At 35.7% G+C, this 20133-nt stretch overlaps 2 protein-coding genes and 1 pseudogene across 2 annotated transcripts; 2 read left to right on the top strand and 1 right to left on the bottom strand.

The window, feature by feature from the left end:
- Positions 1 to 9157: 9157 nt before the first annotated feature.
- On the top strand, positions 9158 to 10776 carry LOC125472744 (bidirectional sugar transporter N3-like). The gene is made up of 5 exons (XM_048574523.1): positions 9158 to 9412; positions 9561 to 9722; positions 9974 to 10093; positions 10170 to 10424; positions 10534 to 10776. Exons 1-5 carry the CDS (start codon positions 9173 to 9175, stop codon positions 10609 to 10611), a joined length of 855 nt encoding a protein of 284 aa, XP_048430480.1. The 5' UTR covers positions 9158 to 9172; the 3' UTR covers positions 10612 to 10776.
- Positions 10777 to 12495: 1719 nt separating this feature from the next.
- On the bottom strand, positions 12496 to 13793 carry LOC125472774 (annotated as a pseudogene).
- A 3871-nt stretch (positions 13794 to 17664) lies between these two features.
- Positions 17665 to 19396, top strand: LOC103965655 (60S ribosomal protein L14-1-like). Its single transcript, XM_009378726.3, has 5 exons — positions 17665 to 17820; positions 17949 to 18050; positions 18736 to 18865; positions 18949 to 19061; positions 19179 to 19396. Exons 1-5 carry the CDS (start codon positions 17818 to 17820, stop codon positions 19230 to 19232), a joined length of 402 nt encoding a protein of 133 aa, XP_009377001.1. The 5' UTR covers positions 17665 to 17817; the 3' UTR covers positions 19233 to 19396.
- Positions 19397 to 20133: the final 737 nt, after the last annotated feature.

Here is a 20133-nt window from a genome sequence, read left to right as displayed (position 1 = left end):
TGATTCACCTTCCTCGTATGTCTAGACTCTTCCCCCGCTCATGCCTCTCCTCGGGACTTACTGTTTGGACCATATCTTACTTTTTGGCTGAAAGAATAGAGAACTGAGGACCGACAAATAAGAAATGCAGATAGAATACAAGAATCTGAATATCAATGAACAGAATAGACAGATGCTAATGCAATTACCAACCACTTGGCTCTGATACCAAATGGGGCGGAACTACAAGTAGGCGGTAAGACCGTCCATGGAATTGATAGTGCAGAAGTAAAATATATATAAGCAGAGTAGCAAATGGGGCGGAACTACAGGTAGGCGGTAAGACCGTCCATGAAATTTATAGTGCGGAAGTAAAATATATATAAGCAGAGTAGCATTTCAAAATAATAAATAAAAAAGAACTGGGGCTGATTGAAACGGAATATCCATGTATGATCAACAATAACATGAAGACATAAGATCAAGTTTAACATAGGTGATGTATTCATGAAAATAATGAATTTAATCTAATGATGCAGATAGATTTTGAAAATAAGTTTATTAAAACTTACTGCAATGCAGATTACAAACTGTTTTGCTTAATGACAGATGATGATTATAAACAAGGTGGAGCTCGCAGGCATCCTGGATAATGATATATGTATTACTATATATATATATATATATATATATATATATATATATATATATATATATATATATATATATATACAATCACTAGTAATGACAAGCTTTACAACTTTCATGAATAGGTCAACTCTGAAATTTTAGTATGTATATACTAATTTAGTATTATGTTTTACATTTTTTTGGATCAAATTATATTTTTCATTTTCATGATTTATTGATTTAAAATATTTTTCTTAACGAGTAATGACACACCCCGACCCGGAATATCTACTAGGACTTCAAATCGAGTTGTGCTAACCGACACCAGGACGTCGGGCCCCTGAAGGGGGTGGATTGTTACATCCCACATCGCCCAGGGGAGTGGATCATGTAAGCCTTATATCTATGTTCTCATTTCTACCTAGCACGAGACCTTTTGGGAGCTCACTGGCTTCGGGTTCCGTTGGAACTCCGAAGTTAAGCGAGTAGCACGCGAGAGCAATCCCATGATAGGTGACCCACTGGGAAGTTGCTCATGAGTTCCTAGAAACAAAACCGTGAGGGCATGGTCGGGGCCCAAAGCGGACAATATCGTGCTACGGTGGAATCGAGCTCGGGATGTGGTGGGGGCCCAGGTCGAGATGTGACAAGTAACGGGTTGGGTCATTTACCTGATAATATTAACGGGTCGATTTCGAGTTGAGTCATATTACCCGTTTACTTTAACTGGTGTTACATGACACGACCTGTTAAGTTATCGGGTATGACACGAAAACAATATGAACACGAGAAACACAAGACGAATGCCAGGTCTACTCATAAGGGATTCATCTCCAAAATGCAACAATTTTATTGTAACAAATGAACTTGTATGATCATTTACCCCCTTTAGGTGTAAATTTACCTTCTTTTTACTACATGGAAAATTCATGAACATTGATATGAAAGGTGCGGTAAGTTGTCTAGTATTCGATATCATTCTCATTTTACTATCAGGTTAACGCTTAAGAGCTATATATTTATACGACTAATCAATTTTCTACTTGTATGATCATTGGGTTCCATTATACCTAGTTGGTGGGTTTTGAATATAAAGGTTGGAACGGGGTTTCGGTGGTTGTAGGTTGAGCTTGGTGGTGGCGGGGGCATGATAATTCCCAATCTTCATTTTTATTCTTGTCTTTTTTAAAGTTATTTTTATTATTAGTGTCCATGTAAGCTAAAATGTTGGATCCATTGTTGCCACATGTGCATTTAACAGGAAAAATTAAATGGGGTTTAATGGATGTGACATTTTCAATAGGTTGGAATTTTTAAAAATGTTGAGACCAATTTGGAATGACACCAAGGTCTAAAATATTGATGATATCGGAAATATCGGTAGTCCAAAAACACAGAAATTTCAATGGAAATATTGGGATATTATCGATATCGATAAAAATTGAATAAAAACCACGGAAATTGTAAGAAAAACTTGGAAATTTTTATTGAAACTTTGCAGGATGTTTATTTAGTCAATTATTTATTAGTTTATCACAAAAAATTGGAAGGAAATGCATTGCATGATGGATTTAACTGATTTAAGTTGATTATATAGCAAGCTAACAAACATTGTGAGTGTAGAAAATATGTAGTAATTAATGAAAGAAGTTTAAACATAGGGTTTCAAAAAGCTTGTTTCTGATCATGTGATTTTCTCATTGGTAAATTCTTAGTGTGTAGCTTCCAATTCTTCTTTGTGAGCAGTGAAGATGGTGGTGAGCGCATTATGACAGTCAATACCATTTCAGTAACTTCCATGACCTTCTTCTCGGTGTTGGCAGCTTGAGTTGTAGGTGAAATTGGTGGTTGTTCGTTAAGTTTGGAGGTGATGGCGTGGTGACCATTAGTTGGTCGAGGCTATGTTTCCATGACTTTTTATTGAATTTGGAGACAAAATAAGTCATAGTTAATTTAACATAAATTTAATTGAGGCTTAACGAATGCAATATTTTCAATAAGTTGGGTACTTTTTTTGAAATATTTAAAAATGTTGAGACCAATATGGAATAGCACTAAAATGTTGAAGATTTTTAAGTACTTAATCCTAAATTTTAGTTATTTTTCTTTAGTTTTGCTGCAGGATTAATTTAGTATTTTCACTTTTGATAAAGAAAATTCTATTAATGAATATCTAATGCTGCTACTTTTCTAGCTAGGGTTTCTACCTAGCCAGAATCAAATTTCCAAAGAGAGTAATATGGTCCCACGACGTAATGCCAGGATTAAGGAATCATAATTTTACATGAATTAGGGCACAATTAAGAAGCTTCTGCTTGCACTGCACGTAATCAAACGATTACTTTTTTGCGTCAACGTTTTTAATATTAGATGATTGCGATACAAGATAGGATCTTGTGATTTGAATCCAATTTTGTTGTTGTGATGAATTTGACTCCAACATGATCAAAAGATGAAGCTGCATTTCAAATTAAGCTTCCTGTTCTTGAAGATAACTCTGTTCGTCATCCTCTACCTTTTGCCTTTATATCTTGTTTTTGTTATGTGACATGGTGATCTGACTCCCACCAATGGTAGAAAAGGAGCCTGGAGCCCAATGCCATTGCACCACCAATCTTAATTGAGATATCTCTGATTGATCATCATAAATGAAATGTCGTAAACATCCAGTGATCTCATCCCACATAGTGCATTCTCATCACCAAATTAATTAGTAATCTTGGCATTGGCAATTAGGATTAGTTTTCTTCAATTGGTAAACTCATGTTGTTTGCCACCATTAGCGCATCTTTAGACAATAATTTAAATTTAGCAATTTGGTTCACTTTTATATTAAGATACTTTTTGAGTATTTAAGATTTTTTAGTAGGATAAGAATTTAGATTACTCTTCTATGTTTACTAGGTGTACCATTGTGTTCTTGTTTGTTAGGAATTGGGTCTGCAGGCGGGGATTAAATTTGGCAAGGTGTAATCAATCTTTTCGGATTATGAATCACGTCGTCCATTATGTAGTATTCTTCGTAATTTTAGTGAATAAAAATTTAGAGTTTGCAATTCATTTTTCACATTTTTTTGGTTTCTGGTCCTCTAATTTGTTAACAATATACAAACCAACATTATATATCTTTGATACATTTGATTGGTATTTTTGATAAGTAATATAACATTTATAATCCATCAATGATAAAGGGTAATGTTAGGGAGACTAAATTTATAGACAAAATTTCAAAAACTAAAGAACATGAAAGTTGATGATTGGTTTATTACTTAAGCGTTGATAGACGTATTCATTCTTATTGGTGACACATCATTTAGTTTGCAAATTTTGTCTTCAAATTTAGTCTCCCTAACATTACCTGATGATAAATGACCTACTTAACTTAGTGGTTAGATTATTGCTTTCATACGGCGGGAGTCATTGGTTCAAATCCAATAGTATACTCAATGCTAGATGCAAAGACATATAATAGATCAATATGAACATCATGATTAGTCCCGTAACAAAATTGATTGTTGCCGATACTTTATTCTCGGTTCCTTCTTCTCCTTCTTCCATAACCCATGCTCAGAGATTGGAAGAGATAAGAGAACCCTATGGAGAATGTGGTCATAAATCCATAATATCGTCTGGCCACACCAACCGAATTGATTATCTTCATGCATAAGGATGCTAGATTAATGTAATAACTAAGTTTCTTCCCTTCTGAAAGTGAAATTAATCAACCCCAAATGAGTTTGGCTCATATGTAATATAAGAGTGTCAATTATGGGAGGTATCGAGCTCTCTCTTAATTCAATTCCAATCATTTGAGGGTTTACGTACCTACCTAAGCTAGTCACCTTAATTTCAATAATTAAAAGTCAAATCCTTAATTATTTAAGCATAGATTATTAGCTAGGGTTTTGGGGTGTACGTAATCATATTTTTAGTTCTATATTTTCTTTTATCGATAGAATGTGTAGTGTTTGACTTCATTTCAAGCACAGTACACCAGGATGAAAAATCATGGCAATATCCTTCATGCATGTTTGGCAATATCCTTCATGTGCATGTAAGAGCAAGTCCACTGGGAGTGGATTGCCTAGCACCCAAAACAGGCTAGCCCCCAACCAAATCACTCTACCCCAGCCTAATAGGTTGGCACCCAGCCCAAGTCAGGTAAGAGACTAGCCCAGAATCGATAGACCCATATGCCAGGCCATCCATGTTGTTAATGCCGACGCCAACTCTTCCCACAACCTTCAACCTCCCGCCGGAGGACTCGAACAACTCGCGGGTGAACTTGGTCTTGCTACGCACGATCAACGCGTCGCAGAGCTCGATCTTGGTGCAAAGCTCCTTGAGGCTGAGGTTGATTCCGAGTTCTCTGAGCTTCGACGAGGTCGGTGGGCTTGGCATCGAGGTTCATAGCAAACAACACCATGACCAGCCGCGGAGGGGCTCGGCGGCTCAAGGCCAAAGTCACTGAGAAAGCAGAGAGGGAGGGCTTGGAGGTGAGAGAGAGGGCAGGGTTTCGGAAAAATGGGGAGCGGATTTGGGACAGCGACGGTGGTGTTTTTGTATGTATAGGTGTGTGTGGGTGTAATTTATAATAATATTTTATAAAAATATCAAAAATTAATAATATTTTTTATATAAAGTTAGAAATTAAAATAAAATTATTATTATTATTTTATTATTTTATAATAAAAAATAATAATATTTTAATAAAATTGACTAGGCTATTTTTTGTTAGGGGTGGATATGCATTTGGCCTATTATTGTTCATTGAAGTCTATCACTGTTCATTGAGTGGATTAAATAGGTTATATGCTGACACATTTTATTAGGAGTGGACTTACTCTAATCACCTGTGCCTTTTGAAAAATTAACAGCTTTAATTTCGATGAGATCGATATATAACAAATAGCAAGCAATCATGGATGATGAATCATGCCATATGTAATCCTTTGTATTTTTATTTTTTTAAGTTTCTTTTTTCTATTTTTGTGTGTGGTTCTTCTGGCTATACATGAACGATAGGGCAATTTCAGTGTTAGGTGTTCACTAAGCTGGCCACCGATAAATGCCAACTATATAATGCAAATGCAAGATTAGATTGCCATCGCTTTATATATATATAGTATATGGAGTGAGAGGTAGCTCAACGTCGTAATATTTGGTTGAATACTATCAACGGTATTGTATTGGTGGCACTCAATGAACATGTCGATATCACTGCATTATTGGTCTCTCAATACTCATGAGAAAAGGACAAGGATTTTCTTCGGATCCTCTTTAAATTTGTGGGGATCAGGGGATCAATCAATCGTGTACGTTCATCATACATCGTGCGACTAATTTTCTTTAAGTACTATTTATATTCAATTTTAAATTAAAATTTTAAAATAATTTTTAACCGTATAATATACGATGAACGAACACGATTGATTGATCCTCTGGATCCCCACAAAAAGGATATGGAGAGGATCCTATTCCATGAGATAAAAAGCTCAAATCATTTCAGGAGGCAAGGACTAGCTGTTACATCATAAAGTGAGGAATTGGATCCCATCCGGATCCACTTTGTGGGAATCCTCACATCTTAGTTATTTATCGTGTATCGTGTGGTCAGAAATCATTTGACTTTTTTTATTTAAAATTACACACAAATAGTATTTGACGAAAACTGACCGCACGATATACGATAAACGGTTAGGATATAGGGATCCTAGATCCCCACAAAGTGAATCCGAAGAGGACCCCTTTCCATAAAATCAGCACACTGACCTACAGTTCTGGCTTTTGGGGTGAGGAAAAGAAACTTATTTTTCTCAAATTTGTCAAAATATCAACCTACCTAGCTTAGATTACTAATCAAGCACTTGGTTGAATATACTGCTCAAATTAAAAGTCTGAAAAACGCACGTATCAATTAGCTCTTAATTTAGCTGTATTTATCTTTTCAAATTAGAAAATGTCTCAAGTTCACATTTCTTGTTATTTCCTCATTAATCAATGACGAGTTGTTAGTCTAGTTATGAAACTTGTTTAAATTTTATCATGCTTACGTCGCACTTTCTCATTGATCAATAACGAGTTGTTACTCTAATATTATTAAAGTAACATAACTTATAAAGGATCTAAACTCCAGAAAAATAAAAGTATATAGCAACCAAATCACACAAATTAATGAACGTCGATGGAAATAGCCATGTACATATCTAGCAATCTGTCCAAAGGCTCCCAGGGTGTCCATCTAGCATTCTCGAATCCCAGCCAAATGATAGAGACAAGAACGAGTAACAACATCATGATTGTCTTGTGGCTCATCTTTAATTAAATTCTTTTTTCATAACTTAAAACCTCCCTCCCTCCGTCCCCATCTCATAACCGCAAAAAATATAAAAAAGCTGGCCAGGCTGCTTGGATTGTGGAATTTGATTACTTGAAGAAGAAAAAAGTCAGTCAGATGAACCCCCCATGCACACGAAACCCTCTAAATATTGCATAAACATTGAAGCACTACCAAACAAACATTCAACGGCATAGAACAAAAGCTTTGTGAACAATATTGTAAATCTTTGAGTGTGTGACTTGGAAAGATTGTTTGTTGTAATTGAAATATTGTCAGGTTGTATTATTCAATTCAATTTATAATGAATATATTTATTTTTGAGGTCCTACAAGTTGAACATATCAAATTTGTTGTCTATATTCTTAAGAAATTATTATTGTCATTTCAAAAATTTAATTGTGCAATCCAAACTTTCTATATTTAAAAAGATTTATAAGGAGTGCATAATTAATTTTTTTTAGAATGCTAATAATAATAATAATTTATTATTATTATAACACGTCGTCGCAAGTGTTCCGAGAGTATATATATATAACTATATTGTCTGCGTGTGACTTGTGAGAATTTACAAGTGACAACTAGGGCTGAAGCCTGACGCGCCAAGGCGTGTTTCGTTTAGGGTTTTAGAAGATGGAGAGAAACGGTTCCAACAATGGCCATACAGTATGCACTAGTGCTTGGAATTAGAGATATAGAAGTCACGTGAAGACAGCTTTGCGGTCTTAGAAGAGATGAGTAACGTAAAAAATCATATGCTTAGTTTAGTTGGAAGAAGCCACTTGTTTTTTTTAAAAGAGCGTGGAATTCATGTTTGATTAGAAAAAACTCATAAAAAATTAGTAAATTAGTGTCGATTAACCAAAACTATAACTATATCAATCTTCCTAATTCGCAGTTATGGTGAAATTAATTATTTGAATAATTATGGTGATGATTTGGGGGACTACCCTAATTCCTATCCAAAGTAGTGTCAAGAAGTGTGGTGAATAATGCTCTGCTATTTTTTTTTTTTTTTTTTTTTTTTTTGTGGCCGTTGGATGGAGTTTACGCACACGTGATAGAGGGGCACGTGGAACTTGGATTTGTGGTTCATTGAATGAGTTCGTTGAGTAGTTTTTCATTGTACGGGAACATGACTTGGAACACCAAATGTCATAATACTAGTGATTTGATATTAAATTTTTTTTTTCCCAACCACTTGCATTATGACACTTGATGTATTAGACAGTGTTCCCGGCACATTGAAAAAATTCTTGAGAGCATGGTACACCACCTACTAATCCTCCATCTGTCATGCAGCCACAATGAGTTCAATACGCACACCCTATTTCTTTTTCTTTCACTTTTTGTGTGTATATAAACAAGCTGCGTAAACCCATCGACCATCCTCAGCTAATAGTCCTCTAATTTTCTCTGCATGAGAATTTGAGAGGGAGGGAGAGAGAGAGAGCTCTAGGGTTTCTCAACACCAACTGAGTCCTCCTCCTTAGCTTCTTCAACATATCATTCTCTTCATTTTCATTGAGAGAGAGAGAGAGTTCATCAGTCTGAGTTTTCTTAGCAAACTAGGGTTTTCAGATCTAGAGATATCATGGCTACAGTAGCAGACAGTCACCATCCTTTGGCATTTACATTTGGAGTTCTAGGTAAACAAAATTGCATATGTACATTATTCATATTCTTCTCTAGTTATGACGCCCTTAAAACCTAGTTGGCCCGCATTTGTTATCTAATCTTTGTCATCAACTTGGCCATATTCTTTTTCCGTTAGTGAACCGTCTGAAATTCATCAGTGACTACTTTTTCTTTGCAGAAAAGCCTAGCTAAATAAATTTATATAAAAACAACCAAATATACAACAATAAAATTTCTTTGTATGTACACTATTCAAAGATTAGTTGTCCAATTTTTTACTTCTTGTTAATTTATAGGTAACTTTTTATATTAAGTAACACTGTACATCATTGTGATCCTTGATGATCAACCTTCCTCACCACTACCCACTAATATATAGATAATGAAAAGTGTGATTTATTTTAATTAATTGTAATCTTTTGATAGTCAAGAAATTCTATTTGAATGACCACTATTGTATTATTTCTTTGATGATGCCAGGAAATCTAGTCTCAACCATCCCAGTGTAAGTGATGCATACTTTTTTTTCTTTTTTTTTTTTTTTTTAAATGTAAGGAATAATATGTATATAAGTCTATAAAGAGACATATGATTAACTTTTTTTTTTTTAAATGCAGGCCGACATTTTATCGAATTTACAGGAAAAAATCGACAGAAGGATTCCACTCGGTGCCATATCTGGTAGCAATGTTCAGTTCCATGCTTTGGTTCTATGATGCGTCGCTAAAAAAGAATGCTATGCTGCTCATCACCATTAACTCATTCGGAAGTTTTGCAGAGATGACCTACATCGTCATCTTCGTTGTGTATGCACCAAGGGATGCTAGGGTACGTACGTATGTTTCATCTTTAATTGTTATTTTTCTTGTATATATCAATATAATTTCAATTTCCCTGTATTTTATATGTGTGTGTGTGTGTGTGTGTGTGTGTGTGTGTATATTCTCTAATAACTCTATATATTTACGGAATGCAGAAGCTTACAGTGAAATTATTTGGTATTATGAACGTGGGACTTTTCACCTTGATCCTTGTCGTGTCTCACTTTCTAGTGAGTCGTGCGTACCGGGTCCCAGTTCTTGGATGGATTAATGTTGCCATTTCTACCAGTGTTTTTGCTGCGCCCTTAAGCATTGTGGTAATTGACTCAATCGTACAAACATATGACCATATTATTTGTTGGTGCTTTTTTCAATTACGTAAATGTTATTCACACTCTGATATTGTCTTCTTATATTTATTTTTTAAGTGTTTTAAAATATAAAAATGTTAAATTTGGAGCTTTAAATAAACTCTTAATGCCAATTAATTACCTTTACTTATATTTTGAGCACACATAATGTGTGTAATATATAACATATTCATTCAGTTTATTGATTTGTATTGCAGGCACAAGTTACCCGAACAAGAAGTGTCGAATTCATGCCATTTAGGTTATCATTTTTCCTCACTCTGAGTGCCGGTATGTGGTTTGCATATGGATTGTTCCTCAAGGACATATGTATTGCAGTAAGTATACTTACACTAAATTAAATCTATTTTCAAATCAATTATCCCTGCATAATTGATTAATCACTTGTTGCAGATTCCAAACGTTCTGGGTTTTGTGTTGGGACTGCTTCAGATGCTGCTGTATGCGATGTACCGAAACCGAAAGCAGGAGATAATAGAAGATCATGAGAAAAAGCTACCGGCTGCTACACCAGATCACGTGAAAAACATTGTGATCATAGCCACATTAGCAGCTTCCGAGGTTCATCCGGTGGATGCTCAACCGAACAATCGCAATGATGATGGTGACGTTAATAATAACGCGGCCGTTACAGAGGCAAAGGAGCATATGCTGGCATAGGACTTTGCCAACATCACACTGCTGATGGTGTTTCATTAGGTTGAAGCTCGACGGAAGCATTTTCCACATGACGATGATCATCCGTTTGTTCATGCATGAACAAACGGATGATCATCGTCATGTGGAAAATGCTTCCGTCGAGCTTCAACCTAATGAAACACCATCAGCAGTGTGATGCTGGCAAAGTCCTATGTCGTACTTCTCGGAAAGAAAAAAACTACGATCAGTCGAACCTCGTTTGATGTGTAACAGCAGCAGCCGCTTGATCACGCCAAGATGTGGTCTGATCTTGTTATATTATATGTTTCGTTAATTGTCTCTTATTGAATAAATAAATTCCCAGTTCCAAGCGTGGGGACTGTGGCTGTGCTCATCGATGCACAAGTATATGTGAATTGGAAAGCTACAGCTATCCACGCTTGGCTTTGAATACTACTACTCAATATTAATATCAATGGACGTATGCTTAATTTATGTCCTCCGTTTCCTTGAGCAATATTTTTGTTTAAACGGCCCGGAAAACAGCTAAGTGGTGTTCAAGGAAATAAAGAGTCCCACATCGGAACATTCACAAACAAATTACAACGTATATTGAATAGTTCTACTTCTAATACACAAAGATTTTTTATGATAAAATTCACCAACTCGACCACAAATGCTCATGCATGACAGCATTCCCAAAACACACAATTTCTCATATTTTCTCCACAAATTTATACATTAATTTCGTATTTTATATATTAATTGATTAAGCCGTAATCGATAGACATAATTAAGCACGAAGTTTAGATATGAGAGTGCCAGTTTATAGTAGGAGAAGCCAATGGTGGAGTTTGCGTGAAGAGCTTTAACACAATTAAAGTTGAGATATGAGAGTGCCAGTTTATAGTAGGAGAAGCCAATGGTGGAGTTTGCGTAAAGAGCTTTAACACAATTATCTCACGGGTTGTGAGGTTGCATATTTCCGCATATCCTGCACATTGGCACGAAATTTTCTTGCTTACACATTAAGATTGATATCAAGTTTGAAATTTAGTGCATTGATCGATAGAGTAGTGAGGACGTCAAACATCATAGGACAACATAAACCATGCTCTAGGGTTCACATTTTTAGTACACTACTGTACCAAATTATGCAATAGATGATGCATCAATTTCCAACTCGTCACACAATAATTGATGTAATAAGCAAGTAGGCTACACCTACGATATTGGCTATGGTAACATTCGCTACACCAAAATCTTGTTTTAATATGCGGATTACACTTACCTTGATGAATATGAGAGAGATGTGAACGTGATTGTTTTATAACTTAAATTAGAAGAATTTAATGTTTTATAACTTAAATTAGAAGAATTTAAATAAGGAGCTAGAAAGTGAAATTTTACTTCTAACATGATAATTCATAATATAGTAAATCGATGTGAACCTTATTAAGTAATAGGGAATTTTCAAATTGCCACATCAACTTTTTATTGCGTGGAATTTCCTAATAAGAGCTTGTTATCATGGATTATGATGACAATGCACCAAAATCAACCGTAAATAAGGTAAATCAACAAATAAGCAAAATTAACCACAACAATAACATAAAAATATACGGTACATCCAATCCGGTGATCCCCTTAAGAAACTTCACTAGAGAATAGTAATAACCCCCTAACCCTTATCAAACCATGGATCTTAAATCTCTCTCACCCCTTGGCTCAAACACTTTGATGCCCTTATGGAACCCTTGTAATGATTATAGTTCAATAATGAAAAATCACTATCGTTTCTTGTCAAAACTTCCGTCATAATCAAGGCCAATCAAGAGAAATAATTTATTGTGGATGAAAAAGACACCCCATTTTTGTAGCACGAAAAAAGGAACACCGCAAGTTAATCGCGCATCCTTGGTAATGAAAGAGAGAGTAATTGAACATGTACGAACACATTACCAAAGAAACATGTAAAACGCTCGATAATACTAAGGTTGACAAAGACAGGAGTAGCGACAAGAGATTTTGTTTTGTTTTGTTCCAAAACACACAAAAATTACAGAAGGCAGAAGAATCGTACAGCATTTAACCAGACGTTTTTACTCTCAAAATTTTTAAATACGTCCTCTTTCTTCTGTTCTTCCTTCAGTCTTCTAGAAGATAATGTACAAATTCCATTTACGGATTATTCTTCTTCTTCATGTTCGGAGAAGAGGAAAATAACAGAAAAAGGGTTAAATCAGGACGCATGTTGGTCTGCACCAACGCTCCATTACATTGAACACCCCAAACTAACCAATCTGCGAAAAAGCGAGGGTAGGAGCTGAGGTTGAAGAAGACGAAGCATTGTACACTACGGCGCTACAAGTTGGTGCCATCAAAACTGCCTTGTGCACTCAGTCGTCTTTTCTCTCGCCAATTCTCTCCCCACATCTTGGCCTCAGCAACTGCTCGTTCCCTATCCAACATCCTTGCGGTTTCCTTTGGGGAATCGTCCTTCTCGGAACCATCTAAATCCCATCTCCGTCAGGATCCTCCTCCTTCCTCATTCTTCAATATTCTACCACCATCCCTGTGCCTTTTCTCATCCTTTTCTCCTGAACCTCTGTGGCCATGTCCTGAAGCCAGGTTAGGGTCATAAGACTGGTTGGCTAGGTACGACAGAGCAGTAACCACATCCCCAATGAGAGGCCGTGTGGCAGCTTGTTCCTGGATGCACATGGATGCCACGGCTAGAGCTTGGTAGAGACCCCGCATTGCATACCGACCCTGAAGTCTTGGGTCTGCCAATTTCGCAAACTTCCTTCTATCATTGAACAATGGACGTGCCTGCAGACATAAAACCACTGCCATTTAGTTATTGCACAAACACAGAACCCATGCTTGCCAGACCCACAAAGCCTGCACAACAAGAAGATAAGTTTCTTCAGGCAATTCTACTACAAGAAACAAAGTGAGAATTACCCAAGTGATAAGGTTCTGTTCTCCATGGGGCCGGTCACTATCTATGGCCTTGCGTCCAGTAATCAGCTCCAGAAACACTACCCCAAAACTGTAGACATCTGACCTTACTGTCAACTGACCAGTCATTGCATATTCAGGAGCACAATAACCGTAAGTGCCCATAACCCTTGTGGACACATGGGACTTGTCTCCAGTGGGACCAAGCTTCGCAAGCCCAAAATCTGAAAGCTTTGGGTGAAATCCTTCTTCCAGCAATATGTTGGATGATTTGAAGTCCCTGTAAATAACCGGAGGGTTTGCCTTGTCGTGCAGATATTCCAATCCATTGGCTGCACCAGAAGCTATTTTCATTCGTGTGTTCCAATCCAATGGTTCCTTATCAGGTGGAAGATCTGCAGAGGGATCAACAACCCATTATAGGTGACTCATTAATTATCACTTGGATAAACTGTCAGGGAAAACGAATAGTCCAATAACACAGGAAAACAGAAGTTTGGTGCACTGTGTTTATTGAGGTCGCCAAACTTTTTGGAGACGATGCCCCCAAAAGGAAATGTTTCTTTTTTCGTTTTCTCCATTTTACCAACGTGTGTGTGTGTGTGTGTGTAAGCAAATACTTCTATTTTCCCATATGCCAAACTTCAAAATTCACCATACATTCCCATATGCCAAACTTCAAAATTCACCAATGTAGCGTAGTCAAGACTTAAGAGGAGTATGCTTCAACTTTGAATCAAGTGGTGGAATCTAAGACTATTTCCCATTTAGGCATATTAAACTACAAATAATGCTTATGTCTTTACATGTAAGAAGTCATTCATCTTAGTTTATTTGCAAATTACAGTTTAACACATACAAAAAAATAATTCAAACAATAATTTAGCAATTTGGATGTAATTGTATATTGTTTTTGCTTCAAGAAAAATTCATGAACATTGATATGAAATAGGCGGCTATAGGTAGCTTGTTTACTAGTGGATTAACGTTTGAACGCTTGACTCAAATTATTCGCATGTCACCATGTTAATGGGTGGCCAATATACAACCCTAACCCCAGGAAAAACAAAACTTGCTTTTTTTTCCTCCTTTTATAATTTGGATGCTTTTCCTTGTAATAATTGCGGCATCTTGCACGTGCGAGAAAGATAACAAAGTTAATACAATACGGTTTTTTTGGACAATTTCTTATGTTATATTATCATACTATTAATAAATGTGGCATCTTGCACCAATACACTTTTGTGTGTGCGAGAAAGATAACAAAGCTAATACGATACGATTTTTTTGGACAATTTCTTATGTTATATTATCATACTATTAATAGATGCGGCATTTTGCACCAATACATTTTTGTGTATTCAAAGCTAATATGATATAATTTTCTTACACAATTTCTTATGTTATATTATCATAATGTTAATTTAATCTATTAACTAGTTAATTTAATACATCAGTTAATGTTATTTTCCATTATTAATTTTCTTAGGACACAAATTACTGAAATTAGAAACATATATAAAGTTGAATTCAACGATTCCAAAGTGAGGTTATAAAATTCTTAAGGCTTTCCCACGCGGTCTTTTATCTTTGTTTTCAAAAGCACCGAAGAAAAGGAGATTAGATGTGTTGTTCGAGTGCAAATGATCATCGTCACTATATATAGCAAATGCTTATAAAAAATTAAAATTTGTTAGGGCCGGAAAAGTTTTTGTACAAGTGCAACCTTGAGAATAATCATTAATTCAGAAAAACAAATATGAATAAAATCCAAATAAAGTCCAAAACTACAAGAATATACGATATCGATTTATAAAAATAAAGCAAATAAATAATTTGGAAAGGCTAAACTATCGAATTAGGGTGTTGACATGAAAGATGAACAAAGATAAACTAAAGAATGATATATTCAGTGCCACATACAAGATACGATAAGATAAAAAATGAGGAAAGGGGTGGCAAATACTCGCGTGGAAAATTCAGAATCTTGTTGTTCTTGCTAGGGTTTGGTCGGTCGTTTTGGACTTTGACATCCATCTCAAATAGAGTGAAGAATTTGCTTTGGAGAGAAAGATACGAGGGAAAGCAATGGTTATATATCAAGAAGTCACCAATTAAAAATTTTGGTTTTGGTTTATTAAACTTTTCCTCTTTCCGAAAAAAAAAGAAAAAAAAACAAAAATTTGGACGGAAAGAAAATAAATTTAAGAGTAAATTGTAGCAATGGTCCTTCAACTTTAATCAAATTTGAACAATGGTCCCTCAACTCATCAAATATGTAGCTATGGTCATTTTCGTCAACTTTGTTAGAATTTTATCAAAATGAGTTATGTTTAAAGTACCATTGCTACAATTGGATTAAAGCTTGACGGACCATTGCTCCAATTAGGTTAAAGTTGAGGGACCATTTCTCCAGTCAAATTAAAGTTGAAGGACCAATGATAATTGATTTTAAATTGAGGGACCATAGTTGCATATTTTGATGAGTTGAGGGACCAATAGTAATGAATTTTTAGTTGAGGGACCATTATTCCAATTGAATTAAAAGTTAATGGACCGTTGCTATAATTTAGTCTAAATTTAAAGTGTTATCTAAGCATCATTCGCTTCTTCTTCTTCTACTTCTTTGTTTCAAATTTTTTAGAGTTGAGTGAAGACTACTACATATATATTTTAGAGATACCAATGATGTTATATTTTTGTTGGAAAATTAGAGTCTGATTGCTATATTAATCACATATAAAATTTATAAATTAACATGAAGTAAATACACAATTAAATCATGCATATCAAGAGCTAAATGTTAAATGAACATGACATAATGGATTAGAGAAACCTGAAAATCGGTCGAGGAATGTTTATAACATTTTGTCATTAAGACAAGTTTACGCCTCACTACGATGCTCATAGTTAATCAGCATTTGTTTCCCAACAATCACATCCTTGTAATAGCAGCACTCTAAATTATAAGGCTCCAATGAACTACAATTGTGTTGAAAACTCTCTCATATGGACTCAATGAGACTCTCTAATATTTAGTGCTCTCTATGTATGATTATGTAAACAATGAAATGTTCTTTTGTGACTGTAAGGGGCTTCCCTGTTTATGGAAATTGAGATGTCTTTTTGGAAAACACGTGATTATACATGAAGAGTCAAAAGTAGTGGCTATTCATTTGAATTTCATATTAGATTAGACACATCTTTTTACTAGAAGACATCACTTCAAATTTCCATTCAATTAATAAACTTAATATTATAAGGATATATTAAATACAAACACGGAGTGCTATGTGAGCTAAAATGATGGTACTTACTAATCAAGTACAATACTACCATGTGAGAGATTATTTTTGCTCACCATCACAAATTATGATGCATACTCACACCATACACCTAATCATTTGCCACTTGTCTTCTTACTTAACCTTGGTCATTTTTTTTCAAAATTAAAAAATAACATTTAATATGAAAATTAACAAGAGTTAGATAAAATGACATGTGACATATAATTAAATGTATGATTATCATACATCATAATTATAATGGTGAACAAAAATCATCATAGTTATGATGGTGAGCAAAAATACTCCTACCACATGACAGTGCTAAATGATGATACTTACTAACCAAATACGAACACATAGAGGAGTGCGATGTGAGCTAAAGTGGGTAATTAATACTTTATTAAAAATTTCATTAATTGTCCCTAAATATTAATAACCTTCTCCGCCACTTCCTCTATCTGCTCACCGTCCACTGGAAAAATTCACTTGGTCCCTTCCTTCTTCCTCTTCCTCTCCCAAAGGTGAGTTTGAATCACATTATTGTTAGCCTATTGTGAGGTTAAGCCCATCACCTCTTCTTTAGTATAGATAATTTCGTTTGTTTAAAAAATTAAATAAAATAGAAAAGCGTAAAACAAACTGACCAAGGAAATAGGAATAACTATTTCCATGACTCACAACATGTGTCCACAATAGGAGTACTCATAAGACCATCTCCAACCCTGACCTATAACCTATTTTTTCCCTTCTTTCTTTCGATTTCAGGATTATTCAAATATCTACAACCTTTCGTCCCTCTCCACTTTTCTTATAAACCAAAATCCTCATAAAATGTAAAACAGAAGGTTATATTTTTGGGTGTCCAAATAAATGTGTAAAAGGAAATTGAATCCTAGGGAAATAAAGAGCATCCAAAGATAAAACTAGGGTGTATACAATGACCCAATTATAAATTTGGGCCTTACTTGGTCTTCATGTAAAGCCCATTAGCAGCAACAGCAATAACAAAAGCCAACCCAATCCAACGGTCCGCAGCACACTACAAAACCCATAAGCAAAACCCTAATCCCACCGTGACCATTTTCTCTTCTCTTCAAAGCTCCGCCTCCTCAGACCTCTCTCACACATCACACGCTTCACCAGAACCAAAAATGGTGAGCTCTCTCTCCTCATCCATGGCGTTTGGCTTCTCTGTATACTCTTTTAATACGACCTCGTTTCGTTCTTCTTGTTTGATCTCACCCTGTTCTGTTTTGTTTCGTTTTTGTTGTTGTTTGGACAGCCTTTCAAGAGGTACGTCGAGATCGGAAGGGTGGCTCTCGTGAACTACGGAGAGGACTACGGGAAGCTCGTCGTCATCGTCGACGTCCTTGACCAGAACAGGGTACCCTTCTCCTTCCTTTTTTTTTTGTATCTCCAAATTTCACTTTACTTTTTTTGTAAATAATTTAGAATTCCATTCGTTTTTTTAATTGTCTGTATTTTTGTCTTGATTTATGCTTGATTTGATGTTTTAGATGATATTTATTTTAATAATTCTATGAAAATGGGTATTGGGAATTTTTGTTTTTATTCCCTTGCGTTACACATGCCTAATACCTGTGAAGCATGCTATGATAAGTTTTGAATCAAAGCTTCTGTTAGGACCTGTACGTGTAAATTTTCAGTGAGTCCGAAAGCGGTTAGGTTTTTGTATTGCTTTAGTTGTTGCTTTATATATCTGTACTGAAATCTGCTTCATTGGAGTTACATCTTAGAAGGAAATTCGGTGTTTATTGTCGTGTCGACAGCGTGTACCGTGCAAAGTAGTGAGGAATCATATTTCAAAATTCAAATGCTGATCCAGTTATTCCTAAAGTTTTTATTGGGTTAATGTCACTTTCGTAATAACTTCAGTCGGAGTCAGGTTGGGATCCGTCCTGAACTTTTGCCCCCCTCCTCATATTTTTGGTAGTCTTTCAGAGAACTTCACTCTTTATACAGTACATTTGTATATTTCTTCTACATTGACATCATCTGTGCATATCATGGTTTTGATTGTCGTACTTCTGCTTTGTGTGTCTTTGTAGGCTCTTGTCGATGCTCCTGATATGGTGAGGTCCCAAATGAACTTCAAGAGGCTTTCTCTCACTGACATCAAGATTGATATCAAGAGGGTCCCCAAGAAGAAGGAATTGCTTGCCGCAATGGAAGCTGCTGGTACGTTTTATTACTCATAAATAACAATGGTCTTGTTTTCATTCCCACGCCGTCCTTTTTGATAATTGTTTGTGTATTGGTAGATGTGAAGAAGAAGTGGGAGAACAGCTCGTGGGGTAGGAAACTGATTGTTCAGAAGAGAAGAGCAGCTCTCAACGACTTTGACCGATTCAAGCTCATGTTGGCTAAGATTAAGGTTGGTTATGCTCTTTATCATGACATCATTTATTTTAATCCTTTAGATGATTGCTATTGTTTTCTTGTCCTTGTCATGTTGAACCGCCCCAAGGTAACATATTTCCCTGATTTGCAGAGGGCCGGACTGGTGAGGAGCGAGCTTGCAAAATTGAAAAAGTCCACAGCTTAAGCAATTTCAGTCGTGAGGTTTACAATTTTGTTATGGAATCTTTTCAGTGTACTCTGGATTGTAATCCCGTTGTTTATCTTGGATCAAATTTAGTTTTTAAGAGCAATTTTTGTTTCTAATATTGTTGACAAATGGAGAACTTATATTGGATGAATTTTCTGTCATTCTGCTTTGTCTTGTCATTGTGATGTGGACTCGATGTTTTATACATCTTTTGGAGCGTGGTCTTTGCACCCTTATTATGGTTCATTGTCTGAAATCTGTTTTGAGACCAGTAGTCGGTGATATTTTGGGTCCCCGGTTGCAATTTCCCAACCATTACATGTTTGGTTTTCGTAGTTCAGCTTCCGGCCAACAGAAGGCATTCATGTGCAAAGTTAAGCCTTGGCCTGTATAAGAGCTTAAGCATAGTGTTGGCTCGCATTCATCTCGATAGTTTTTGCATTAGCTCCGGAATTGCTCAGTAGTCTGTATGTTAAGTGCGCGGGCACCTTGTGGTTTAAGTTGCGGCATCGCTCAGTAGTCTTTATGTTAAGTGCGCAGGCACCTTGTGGTTAAGTTCCGGCATCGCTCAGTAGTCTGTATGTAAAGTTATCATTGGACATGAATTCAATGTTTAGTCCAGCGTCGTGGATTAGTCTGGAAAGTTGACAGGTAAATAAAGAAATATACTAAAAATTTTAATACAATATATTTGTGCTTACATATCATGGCCTTCAACCTACTATCTCTTTGATGAAAACAAACTTGCCCACTAGTGAAACCTTTAATCTTAAAGAGAAACTAGATACGTTTAAATGACCCATAATTGTGCTAGGCTTAATACAGGCCTAAATGGACAAAGCCATTACTCTAATTAAGGAACACCACAAGGTCAAACCCCCAAATCCACACCACAACC

The sequence above is a fragment of a genome, unplaced genomic scaffold (assembly GCF_019419815.1).
Source record: "Pyrus x bretschneideri cultivar Hongxiangsu unplaced genomic scaffold, Pyrus_bretschneideri_v1 Contig73, whole genome shotgun sequence".
Lineage (NCBI taxonomy): Eukaryota > Viridiplantae > Streptophyta > Magnoliopsida > Rosales > Rosaceae > Pyrus > Pyrus x bretschneideri.
This window is presented reverse-complemented; position numbering and strand designations above follow the sequence as displayed.